The 14070-nt window shown below is 36.9% G+C and overlaps 1 protein-coding gene across 7 annotated transcripts in view; it reads right to left on the reverse strand.

Annotated features, from left to right (window-relative positions):
• CLEC16A (C-type lectin domain containing 16A) overlaps nt 1–14070 on the reverse strand; it is a 119692-nt gene that overhangs the window by 95542 nt on the left and 10080 nt on the right. For all 7 annotated transcript variants that reach the window (XR_014591200.1, XR_014591201.1, XR_014591202.1 and 4 more), the window contains exons 6-11: nt 13331–13454; nt 12267–12441; nt 11292–11345; nt 8822–8935; nt 3620–3848; nt 2096–2225 (exon numbers count right to left, since the gene is read on the reverse strand). Coding sequence is in view for 2 of the 7 variants with exons in the window: in XM_083872757.1 (XP_083728883.1) it covers nt 2096–2225; nt 3620–3848; nt 8822–8935; nt 11292–11345; nt 12267–12441; nt 13331–13454 (826 nt within the window). In the remaining 5 variants the exon portion in view is untranslated. The remainder of the gene's footprint in view (nt 1–2095; nt 2226–3619; nt 3849–8821; nt 8936–11291; nt 11346–12266; nt 12442–13330; nt 13455–14070) is intronic.

The following is a 14070-nucleotide window of genomic DNA, read 5'->3' on the forward strand; positions in this document are numbered from 1 at the left end:
CTCGGCCACAATAACCTGAGGCTGAAACAACTTCCAAGAATCCCCCTCACCAACGTTCCTCATTTAGACTAAATACACAATGGACCCAGAGAAATTTCAGCCTAAGAAAATAGCAACAGAAGCCACAACACAGCATGAAGATTTGACATGCTTTGGAAAAAAACTTTGCTGTGCAGCATTTCATAAAATGAAGCTAATTTAAAACATGCCTTTAAGCTTAAACTTTCCAGTAGTGAGGCCTATCAAAATAAAATTACACCTAAAATACTTTAGCTTTTTCTTTTGTTTTTCACAGTAGGAAAAGCACTAAGGGAAATGAAAAGCTTGACTTAGCTTTTACAGCTGCAGACTTTTAACTGCCATCTGTGCTGTTTTTCATTTATATTTCAACAACTATTGGACTGTTTAAAAAAAAAATCTCACTATTCATAGTAACAGCTATATGGTAAGTATTTTCAAATATATTTCTTAACTCTGTAAACATTTGCTTCCTTTACTAGTCTTTTACTAGAAGGTTGATAAAAGCAGCAGATCAAATGCCACACAGGTGTTCCTCATATCATTTATTCTTGTGGAGTGTGTCCACAACTGAAGACTGCAACACACTAGGAACCACTCTCACCACAACCTGAATGATCACTCCAGGTGTGGAGGCAGTTCCAGCATGGCAGAGATCACTGCATTTTCCACTCCCACATGGTGCTTTATCCACAAGGCTCAGTGATTCCAACCAGTGTAGGACAAACTATACATTCTGGAGCAAGTCTCTTAAGAAATTCAGCTGCTGTTTCAAATACTGTACTTGGCATATAATATAACACAGTATCTTAAGCTGTAGCACCTAATCCACTGATATTTCAAAAAAACAAACAAACAAACAAAAAAAATCACATACAAAACCAAGACCAGAATTGCCCTACACAAGGTATATCTATTTTAAAACTATTTTTAGCTCTGCACATTCTTTGATGTTGCTTATTTTTAGAAAAGATACAGAAAGCTGTGAGACCACACCTGCAGATCAAGAGAGGCCTGAACTGCAGACATTTGCCAAATGCACTGGCAGCTCACTTCTAAGCATTCTGCACTTTTCAAGACCTGAGCATCCCAGTCACTTTAGTATTCCATGCACTCACTGCCAATTTCTTTCCAAAAGCCATTTGGCACATATTTTAGTCAAATTATCAATAATCTAGAACAATGTGTTTTAAAGCCAGTTCAAGGTTCAATTTCACTTTTACAATGAAATTAAACGTTATCTTTATTAATGAATGTAATCTAAACTACAGTGCTATTATAAAGGAGACAGGATGAAATTCTGGGAATAGCAGGCAGCATTTCCCAAGTTTAAAAATAAATTTTAAATCCTATCAAACATGTGCATTTCCCCAATGGACACACTTGCAATTACTTTTGTGTCAGGCACATTTGGTTTCTTAACATTCTATTAACAGGAATGCAAAATCCCTCGTGAGAAGGTGTCTTAGGGGTACTCAATATATCCAAGCTTAAATTTTGAAGTCAGGGCAATTTCTGCTCCCAGAAACACTTATGAACTGTATTTCCAATAGAAGTTTCCAATAACCCTAAAACATACTAATGGACCCTGGAAACAGTACAAAGGTTACAAGGCTTTGCCTGTAACTACTGTTACTAAAATTCCAACTCAGCCCTGAACTGAGGAATTTTCCTTGGTTTTTCCTTATAGGTGCCTACCAAATGGACAAATGCAACCATAAATATAATTAATAAAACTTCTATCTTAATGTAGAGGTTTAGGAAATTATGGAATAGAAACATTTATTATAATCTATTTTTGTTGTGTTAATATTCTGTAATTTAACTTTACCAACCTAATACATCACAACTGCCATAAAGAAAAGCACACACTACAAAGGAACAGGATCGTTTCCAAAACTAAGCAGGGGAGAGGCTACATCTCACTTTTGTATTGATTCACTCACTTGTGATCCAGAAAAAACCCTGTAGTTTTCACTTGAAGTAGATTTGAAACATCCCTTTAAGAAAAGCAAAATATTTAAGGGGAGGGTAAGTAGGAAGCAGTTCAGCAAAATCTTTTACAGTTCCTTTATACCTGTTCCAGTTTGTCATCTCACTCCCAGAAGCAGCTGCACTCTTTTCTTCATCTGTTGTATTCTGTTCAGTCACAGCAGAGATAGACAGCTCTGATAGTTTACATCTCTCCATGATTACCATCTCTATTTCTAAAAAAACAAAACATACCACCAAAATTTGATATTTTTAACAAAGTTATCACAAACCTCTTCTGTATTTTCTGTTTGGTATTAAAAGCATCTCATGTATCTATATATAAGATGTATAACCATTACCTCAGAAAGGTTAATGAACAGATGTAGGCAAATTTTTTTTCCAGTAAAGAACATGGCTTACATTTCTTCAAGGAATGTAACACTATAAGAAATGTATACATATACGTAAAATATGTAAAGAAAACAAATATCATTTTGTCAAATAAACAAGCCACAGTAAGCACCCTTCCCACGCAAACCACAGGAAGAAAAGCCATAGAACCTCTTTCTGAAAAAAAGATTTGTGAAAGAGCTGGTGAGACTGGGGCATGGGTGGACATCAAGTTTCACTGAGGCTGTAAAAAGGCCTCTACAACTGCAGCAAACAGGACACCTGGTCCCCAATGATTCACACCTACTGACTTTCGGTAGAACAAACCTGCCTTTGCTTAGCAATTTGGACAAAGATCACAACTAAATTCACCAGTTTAAACAGTAGATTATTTCAGATTTTCTTCAATCACGGTGGAAAATACACCATTAGTTATTTGACACCATTTAAGGAAAGCCTTCTCAAACAGACTGTTTACCTAAACCTAAGCTCAGTCATGTTTGGACAGGACTGTCAAAGCATAACACTCTTGTTTTCAACTGCTTGCAGGCACTCCTGCTGCATTTTTCTCAATTTATGTTTAATGTAAGTACTAGGACTTACGTACATCCTTTTAAAAGTAATTAGCTATAAAATAAACAGTTAAAATTTGCTGTAAGACCACTCATCCTGTAAAAGCAATTATTCTTAGGTTTGTGCTACATCAAAAATCCTGGAAGTGTCCAATTAAAAAAAAAATTTAAGAGTTAAAAATATTTTCAGTTTTGAATTATTTAGTATCGTCTTCTGTCATGTACTGTCACTTCTACCACACCTGTTAAATTTTATCATGGAAAATGCATGAAATACTGCGGACCAGCTTGCAAAGGTCAAGTGTCTACAGCTCTGCCTTTACCACAAAAGGACAAGCTACAAAGTTGTCAAGTTTGCTTATCAAGTGCCCATGACCACTAACACTGAGGTGCAAGGCACACATGGTGATAAGGGCCAAGCCTACAGGCAGATATGAACACACTTTCATAGCTTTTCATCAGATTAGAAGTATATGTTCTCACAGCATGATTTAACATGAGAAAAAAACCCAGCCAAAGCCTTAAACAAATGTCATAGTCTCATGTTTACCTAGTGCAGCAACAGAACAAGTCACATAACAAATCACAACTAGATCCATTAGTAAACAAAAGTACCTTTCTTATGTACTAAATCGCAAGCACCATTTTCTTGCTGGAACACTCACCTTCATTTTCAGTGCTTGTTCTTATACCCTTTGAACTTGCTTCTGTACCTTTACTTTTATCAAGGTCATCTTGGTTATCTTCAGATCCTCTCTCCTCTTCATCTTCCTCACCAACATTTTTATAGTTGGGTCTTTTCTGCATCCTCTTCTTCCCTTTCTGTTTGTTAATTTCAAGAGACCTCTCAAGTGTTTCTGTGGGTTTTATGAAACATCTGATACTTGACTTTGCCTGTAAATTTGAAGAATGTACACTGAGTTACAGCAAGGCATTTTTAACTGTAATTGATAAAGAAACTTCAGTTCATATAAAATGTAAATTAGCACACTATTCACAAATCTCAAATCCAGGTTAAAATACAAAGAATCAGTACCAAATCATCAGCAGCACAATTATCTCCAAAGTAATTTACCCCAAAGATCTATCATTAAAAAGTAGGCCTTCTTGAGACAAGATGATGCAGATCTATTTCATCACTACAAGTTTTAAACTGAAGGGGTGAAACAGACAGTACACAAAATTCAGACATCTTTTGTAAAAAGGATGAAGGCACCAAAGTCCTACATGTGTAGTGACAGCTGTGTATTAATATGAAACACACTGTTTTTAAAGGTGCAAGGACAAAATCCAAAGCTCTGTGCTATCAGATTTTGGGCTGGTTTGCTTTTTTTTGGAGCCCTATGCTTTCCTCAATATCAAACTAATTCGTGCATCAACTAGGAACAAATGACATTGTCATTAACCCTTCCTGGGACTCCACACATGGACTTACTAAGTCTGGAAAACACAACCTCATTAGTTAGACTTAACTGACTTGTCTTTTACCCAAAGTTTTCATATGATAAGATGGCAAACCAAGACCTAATTTCTAGAGTATTAATTTGTAGAGCAAAAAAAAAAAAAAAAAATTAGATGACAAATTTCTCACAGAAGAAATGAAGTATTTCCAAGACTGTGTCATCCTAACAACACAGAGCAATGAATTCTTACAGAAAGTGACCAAGAAGCTACAAGAAGGTCTGCAAAGAGAAGTACTAAGAAATTTGTTTTTTTTACAATTCTGCAGCTTGTTTCTGAGCTCCCCTCTCTGTGGCTAGGCCTGCCAGCTGATCACCAGAGTACAGTATAAACTGATCAACCAAACCTCTCTGTTACTGAGAAGTGGACCACGTGGTTTGGAGCTTTCTGCCAGGTTTACATTAAACAAGACAGCTACAGAAACCCCATTACCTTCCAGAGCTCAATACTTCAACCACATTTAGCTGACACTGCCTAAGGGGTAAAAGATTTAAGGGCAAGCAAGAGAAAAAAGAAATAAGACTAGAGTAAATACCAAACTGATTACATCGTCTGCCTTGAACTGAGTCAGCACAATAAGCACTCAAGATGACTGCATCAAAGAAACCTCAGGGGGAGAAGTTTGAAAAAATCCTTCCCTTTACCTAGTTAGCAACATCTATACATAAAGCCAAGAAATTAGGAAAAGACATGGGAAGAAGCTGTCTACAAGTTAAAGGGCCAAAATGATTCTCTGAATCTTCTGATATTTTGCAAATGTTTTATAGAAATATTGCTTAAGTGACTTTACACTTGGCACTGAAACAAACCACATAGTGGGAAGACTATTTTACAATACCAAAACATCCCCAGAATATGAAATTTACTTCAGTTATGTCCCCCATTAACCTCTCTGATGCATTTTTTGTGTGATCCAACTGCAACACAGGAAGGTTATAAAATGACCAGTTTACCTTTATTGATGGCTTCTGGCCAGAAAAACCTTAAGAAAAAGGCAGAGCACCTTAAGTCCTATTATTTAGGGAAATAACAGAAAAGCAGCATTCAAGTTTCATAATGCATTTTCCCCTTTCTACATTCACTTCTTACTTCTGCATTGCTTCCTAGAACCTCGTAGCTACTTCTTTATGGAGAAAGCAGGTACTTAACATCCTTGCATTTCTCATATGCTGTCAGCCACATGAGCAAAGGAACACAAGAGACCAGTAGACAGTGATGTGCTCATAAACACTGAGCCATGGTCTTGCTACAAGAAGGAATGCTGTACAAAAAACCCTACACAAATATTCTGTTCTGCTAAAGGCAACAAGGCTATATAATTACAACATTCTCAAATCAGACTTAAAATTAATTTAGATAGCATCTGATGTATTATTTAAGTTGATTATACAGCCTGAGGTACTGCTAGTTTATACCTTTAAAATGTCTCTCAACCACATTTTCAATAATGATTTATCTTTTGCAATGTGTGATGGTAAAATAAGGCAATACCAGTAACACCTTTTACGGGAAGGAGAAAGTAGGTTAAAGAAGAAACATGCAATAGGTAGAACTGGCCCACATCTGAATGATGCAGGAAAACAGATCTCACAGGAAGTAAGGTAAACCTTAGTGTGAGATCTGACAAGTTTAAATACATTCTGCTGCCTACACATATTCAACTCTCATTGTGAGATAAAGGTTTGTAGTTCTTCTTGTGATGCTTAAGCCCAGAAATACAGGAAAAAAAATGGAATGATGTGGAGAATTTGTTCGCTAGAGCTCAGGCAATCACTACTGCCCAGTGATGTTCAGCAGATCTCCATGGGTAGGTTATTGCCAATTCATAAGATATCAGCAGTTACAACTGCTGGTCATTTTTTCCATAAATTGATTTCCAGTAAACAGTATAATTTGTTCCTGTCATGACAACTACCACTGCTCTTTGCCCTAAATAACTCAGGGTGTTTTGCATTTATACCCAGCTACTGTGACCCTTCTCAGCTTTTGTTTTTGTTAAATGTTCTTTACTCAGTGTCCCAGCAAGAGGACTTGAGGCTCTGCATCTAGTAATCTCAGTCCTTACTCTGTACTTCATTCCACTTTAATTTATCTTATTAGAAAGATGAATATAGATATGAGGCTCTACTTGCTTCTGGGTTTAGAAACTATGTACTAGAAACTAGTTAGAAACTGCCAGTTATATTTCAAATTAAACGTATCAAGGCATCTCAGTTACAAGAGATGAGCAGTGTTAGGTACAGAGTGAGGGTTTAGAAAGAGCTGCAGTTCACCACAATACACAGATATCCCCAAAACAACAAGCTTAGGACAGCATCAGAATGGTTATGACAAATTAGAACAGAAAGGAAGTAGTAAACGATAAATTTGCATCTGATTTAAGATAAAAAACAATTCTACATTCAGACTAAAAGTAAATTTAAAAATTTGCTCATCACTTCTCTTTAACAATTCTAAACTAACTCCTGAAATAGCTTTTAGTATTCAATAGAAGTTTGCAATATCTTTGCAACACAAAATACATAGCAATAACTGCAATGATCCTGATTCACCTCATAGTCCAGGGAACAGCCCCTGGATTGGTTAACGACACTCAAAAATCAACTTTCTACTCTATCAATTCCCATCACAGAGCAACAAGGAGCTGCCTCACTTTACTTGACTGTGCCCTCATTTGTACAGCTGACTTGAGCCTCCCTGCACTGAGCTCTATCAGCAGGGCAGCCCAAGCAAAGCCTGCAGAGCAGCTCCCTCCATGGCTCTCCTCCCTGGAAGCTGGGCATGGAGCTCTTCTGCTGGAGATTGCAACCCCTCCTCCTGCACAAAACCAACCTCCGCCAGGGGCTTCTGACAGTCCAGACTTTCCCCTCCATGGTTTCACTGAACAATGTGGTTGAAGTTACTAGAAATTAAGGTTTCTCCCATGGAAGTTTTTTCTTTTACCCACTGCTCTGCACTCCCTGGAACACAGCTCCACCTCTGGCAGCTTCTCTAAGGGTCTGCTGCAGAAGGCCAATATCCCTCCTGTTTAGTACCTGTCCAGGTACAATAAAACCTCCAGTTCACATGTTAAGAGGACACATCTTTAAGACCAGTAAGGAGCAGCAACCTAAATATTATTACAAACTTGATGAACAGGAGTTTATAGGAAACCCCTAATATTCCTAACATAAGTTCAAGCACACAAACACATGCTATAGGTGTTTTGTAACTCTGCACAGTAATCATGACAGGAAAAGAAAATCTCACTTCTGTAACAACAGCTACTCCACCCTCTTGCCACAAATTTCCTAGTAACAAAGCTTCTTCTGCACAAGTAACACACAACATTTAGTATGCAGCTAGCAGAATATCAGACATTTCCTAATGTAAGTAAGAGATTGCTCTATCTTAAAGTATTCAGTCACCTCTACAATTCTACCATAGCTTTTTTCTAAAAAAGGTTAGATTCTAAATATCAAGGTCAACAGAACAAAACACTAGAACCCAGAAGCTACTGGCTAAGATCAGTTCACACAGCTCAGTCCACACAGCTTCCAATGCCCAGTGGGAAAAAACCTGGAAAAGTTGATGTATCTTGGAGGAATTGAAACATATCTCCCCCCTTGAAACTGCCAGAGCTATAGCCACTGCTGGGAAAGAAGGTGCATGAGAACAAATCTATTGCTTGTTATAAATTAAACATTTAGTAGCTGCTGGCCAGTCAGTCATTAGTCAATTTTTACACAGAACTACAGAGACCTGTTACAGTATGATCATGCCCCCCCTACTTGTTACCATCCCCAAAAGAGGCCTTTAAAAGGCAATAAATAAGTATTACAAAAACTGTGAAAGCCACAACAAAAGGGAAAATATACACATGACACCTAGAAAACCAGTAACAACAGCATCAGCATCATCTAGCAACATCTACCCAGGGTTAAACAAGAAGGTAAAAAAGCAGTGACAGATGACATGCTCCCTGTCTCTGTGGCTGGTCTCTCTTCTCACGTGCTCACCAATGCACAACTTTCAGAGATGATCAGTTTTACTGCTAAAACACCGGGAATATTCAGATGAAAATCTTAAGCCAGATATTTTTTTTTAAGTCTCTCATTTCTACTACAAGTTGCACAAGGAAATTTCGCAGGAAAGTTCTGATAAATAATTTTTATTTCATTACCAAAGGGCAGATAAAAACTGAACACAGAAGACTGGATTACAGAAGTGTCCCATCAAAATGATGATCCAACATCAAAAGATGAAGTCTGCTGCTGTTCTCCTCTCCTAAACAAACACCTTGACTTACCAGTTTCCAGACACCTGATTTTATTTTTCAAGTATTTTCTTTGTCTTAAAAAAAAAAAAAAAAAAAAAAAAAAAAAAAAAAAAAAAAAAAAAAAAATCAGAGACAGTTGGCCACTTACTGAGTTTTTCTGTACATCTTGCTCAACCTTAGAAGAAAACACTGAGAGGTCCCCATTGAGTATAACCTCAGCCAAAGAGTTCACCAAAGGAGCATAATGTATAATCAGAAATACCTATTGAAAGAAGAACGGGAAAAAAAAAAAAAAAATCAGACATATTTACAGAATACATAGTTTCACAATTTCACTAGCTGAACATACTTTTGACCTTGTTAAGTGCTATCTTTAGTTTGCATATAAATACAACTGGTAACACCGAGAGCTCATTAAATCTACTTTAAAACATAGGAGACATGGGTATCTGACCTTTCTCTACCTTTGAAGCTACCTAGTTTTATTAATTCTTCACATTCTTTCCTCCTTCTGAGAAGTGTAAATTCTCTCTCTTCAACACCTTTGAAAGGAAAGTTGTGTGATATTCCAGCAGAGAACTCATTAAAACCATTCCAGACACGTAGGGCTTTTTTCAAAAAAAACAACAAACTGATCATGGTGCACAGCATCCCCAGACCTGTGTGCCAACAACTGGCCAGACTCCAGAAAGTTCTGTGATTAACATCATGACTAAAGGCCATACACTAGGCTGAGCTGGATTAGAAGCAGCTTTTCTGGCTCTGAAATTGCAGCAAATCAGTGTCAGCTACACCGAACACAGGAGTAAGGACCATAATGCCTGGAGCATTGAAGCATTTGACCACAAGTGCTTTGGTGCTTTACCAGAGTTCTCTGTTTACACTGACTACTCTGTTTGAGCCAAGTTTGGGCCAGCCAACAACTGGCTCCTGGACAGAACCAGCTCAGGTCCAGCTGCAATAGCCTCCTGTCAGATTATATTCATTCTCTTCTCGACAATACCAAGGCTGAATTCCTTATCGGTAGTTCTAGCTGTAAAATTCCCAATATTTTTAAAGTCATTAAATCTAATCACTGCTTTGACAATATTTAGCTAAATGTTCTCCACAGGTTTTCTGATTAAAGTCAGAAGCATTCCAGACCTCCAGAAGGGAAGTGATTATTAGCATGTAGTGGTGATCTATATAAAACTTTAAAGTCACAACACACTTCAGAAGTGCTTTGAACAACCTCCAAATCACTCAAGTTTCTGGCAATTGAGCAAGCGTTGCTTGACTGTCCACAGGCCTGTTCTGGTGCAAGAGCAGCACGAGTTCCCTTTCTAACAGTGGCTGAGAAGTCCCAGCCCTGCATTTCCAGGTGCTGGCACCAGTCTCTCAAGCACTTGTCTTTAATATAAGAGTAGTGCCTAGAGCATATGCCTGGTGTCAGGAACAGAAACAGTCAGCAAGGTTTGGCAGATCCCACCACGGGCAAGCTCCAGGGTAAAAGAGGTGGGAAAAGATATTTTTCTGCCAGTCATAGAGACAATTGCTTCATTTTCTATATCACATCCCATTCTGATACATAAAATTTGTTCTCAGTTCTTTATGACTACTTCCATTTTCTTCTTTAAAGAGAATGAAGAACACAGATACAAATCCTGAAGTGATACCTTTTCAATACTTACACTGAAAGCCAAAACTTTAAAAGAGGTCACCTGTGTGATGCAGATCCCTTTAGTTACAAGAAGCTGCTGCTCCCACAGTTTTATCTGTGGTAAATAACCCTCACACCATCACAATTTTTTAGGTTTAAATTAAGGAGGATCAAATTATATTTCCCTAGGGGAAAAAACCCAACCCCATACTTCTGGCAAAAACACGAAATTATGAGCCAGATCATAATAAAATAAGTATTCAAAAATTTTAAGTTCAAAGAAAAAGAAGTATAAATTCTATGAATACAAGTCAAAATTATTTTCAGATATTTTTCTTAATTTAAGAAAACCAGTCTCATAACAAAGCAGTGAGAGCAGATGAATTTTCTCTACAATACAAAAAAAAATCTACTGTAAAATTCTTAATTTGAAAATAAGTTCCAGAAAGAAAAGGAGGTGGAACTGAAATAAGTACTTAATTACAGATTTAAGCTATAGGCATAATGAAATTCATATTGTGAGAAAGTGAGATTTTGGCAGTGGTGTGGTTTTTGGGGTTTGGGTTTTCAAAGAGGAAAATTCAAACCTGAATTTTTCCATAGCTTAAGCAGGTTCAAAATGCAATCCAGCATCTAGGTAAATTTCATCTGCCATTGTACCAAGTTCTGTCCCAGCATGTTGCATGATGACTATACTTTATTTGTCAGGGTGTGTATTCAGTTTATGAACATGAAATGCTCTAAAGGTTATCCTGCGCAATGGGATCCTCAGAAAAATGGCATTCACTCAAATAAGAAGCTACTTTGTCTGCCAAAAACGTTTTACTTTCTTTTTCTTAACAGAAACTGAAAGGTTAAAATTTTGTTTTGGCAAATTTTCTTTTATGGCTTTGACAAAATAATGAAAATACAGTATTTTATAATCACAACACTACTGCAAAATTTATTGTGAAGCAGCATAAATATTTAAAATACTTACTTGAGAAAGAAGATAGAGAGAAACTTGGAGGCTTATTTTTGGACGCTCTCCACCCTACAGAAAAAGTTATGAAAAATGCTTATTTATTTATACAAAGAATTTATATGGCTTAATGTTTTATTTAAAACAAAACTTCTGTTGTTCCACATTCTGCTACAGAATATTTAGAAAGCATCATGCTCTTTAACATTCACTACTTGTAAACTCTTTGAAATGGAGACTCTGAATAAGCATATTCCCTCACTCTTCCTTGGTTAAAAAATTGCAATTAATTACTGTCTCTCATGGTCACTTCATAACTTACACAGGTGAGCATCTGAGAAATAGATTGGTTTTCACTATGCTACTATTTGTTCAAAAAATTCTTCTCAGTTAACATTCATTAAAGACTGCTCTGAAAAAATTAGCTATTCAGTTAGCATGAAATATTACCCACAAGACAACAGAATGCAGGAATCTGGGCAGGTTTAAAAAAATGGTTTATTTCACTAAAAAACAGTTTTCCACTTAATTTAATGGCAATGCTTTAAAAATAAATTCAACTACATCACAAACCAGCTTCTCAACAAATAGAAGAAACAAGTATCAAACCCAAAAGTGTGTATTTTCTACCTGGAGAGAGTTTTAAATCACAGCAAATCTGCTTTTGCCAGAAGACAAGTTACCTTAACAGAAAAGGAAATCACACATCTCCCAGTGTTGCAGAAATTTAAACCCTGTTCCAAATTTGCAGTTCTTCTTGGTCTCACCTACTGTGAGCTTTTAACCACCACGTCACCCAAACCAGCATTTCTTTGGTGAATAAAATTTGATTTGCTGTGCTCTTGAATTCCCTCTCAGGGTATTTCCTCTACGGCCACCTTACTTAAGCTGTTTCATGTAAACCACACAAAGATACCAAGAGTATCATATACCTACTGCCCAGGAAAGCAAGCAGCACCTTTGAGAATTAACTGTTTCCAGGTATCAGCTTACCTTATCTTGATTTACTAATGAATACACGTAGAGGGGAAGAAAGAGCCTGTTGAGCAGGTGGTCTGTCAGCACATCATTTAAAAATTCACAGTTAATAATGAGGATATCATTAAGGTAATGCAAATGATCAAGATGTTCTGCTACCAGGTCGCTCAGTTTGCCCCTATTTCTGTGCCTGCAAAGAGAGCAAAAATAAAAAAATTATATGTGATCAACTGTGAAAGTCTTAAAAACTTAGGGAAAAAATAAATTAATGCCACAGATCACCTGGCTCAGGTAGATGCCCAAAGCAGATGTTTCAGTGAAGTCAACTAATGCAACTGTTAAAACAGCTGCGTGTGTTTTCTTTAGGACACACACACCAAGCTTTCCCCCCAAGTTTTCACAAGACTGTTTTTACAAAGCTTTGCTTTTCATTGCCAGTCTTTTCACAAGCCAGCTTACAAATATGAGGTTTTTTTTCCAAAACTGAAAGAAGATTTTGGTGATGTATTTAACACCTACCTCCTCACTTCAGGAAAGCAAGAAGGACATGCCCACTCTAAGGTGGGGGTGGTAAGACAAACCAAGAACAACCTGAACCAACAAAGTATTTCTGTAGTTGATAATGGAATATTACACTGCTGTGTCAGGTCTGACAGTTCATATATTAAAGTTCATTTTTCTAGTTTAAATCTTTTTCCTAGAATCTTTTCAGAAAGTTCTTTTAAGGAGATGACACATAGAAAAAGAATTTTAAAAAGAGAAAATCTGTAGGATTGAGAAGCACAAAATACGTGTTGTGTCTTCTGGATATCTGCTATTTTTAGCAGAACAAAACCAAGATAAACAAAAGGCTTGTTGCAAAGACTAATTTACTTGTAGGGATATCAGCACAAGTCAGGCACACAGCACTGTTACCTTGTAGAATCATTAAAAAACTTCAAAGAGTGAAAAGTCTGTACTGCCTACAAGGAAACACATCTAGAAACTAACTTAACTGGACTACTACAGACAAAATAAGGAGACCACTGACATCTGAGCAAAGCATTTCCATTCAACAGGCAGCATTTGTAAAACCTTACTCTTCATCAGTCTGCACGCAGTTATCCAGTTCTATCACATGGCTGCCAATAAACCAGACGAGGTTGGAGAAATAAGGAACTGCAGTTTTATCTCGAATGTAATGCAGCATAGGCTGGTTGTCCACTGAAGAGAAATCAGCACAAAGAAAAATCAGGTGCCAGTATTTTTTTATTGCTTTTTAAGAAACACAACAAAGTATCTTCTGACTTTGATTACATGCTAGTTTTCCATATGAGTATACACCTGACACAATCTTAGGCATGAAATGGAAATCTATAAAAAAAAAGTCACATCAGTTCTTAGCTGGCTGGAATGAGCCTAATGTTGATATATTTACAGATGTCTGAAAATAAACAAATCTAGTGGAATTCAGAAAGGTTCTTTTAGCACATTATTCATTAAAAAGAAGAGAGAAGCGCAAGAATAAAGCAGTAATGCTGAGAGTCAAGCTAGTTAGACTTACATGACACTGCATTAAGGAACACAGGAATCATCAGTGAAGGGAGGGCAAAAGAAACAGACAACAGTTAACAGGATTAGGAACTGGGATAGTGACATCCTCTAAAAGGGTTTAAAATGCTAAAGCACAAAGCATCTAAACTAAAACATTCAGGGTAGGTGTTAGAGCAGAATATATGCAAACAGGTAGAAAATAATCAAACTTGAACATCTGAGCTCTGCCTTATATCACTACAACATTCAATGAAAATTCTAGGCAAGTAAAATTTTTCATGAAAAT

This window comes from Zosterops lateralis (assembly GCF_965231275.1).
Source record: "Zosterops lateralis genome assembly, chromosome: 15".
NCBI lineage: Eukaryota > Metazoa > Chordata > Aves > Passeriformes > Zosteropidae > Zosterops > Zosterops lateralis.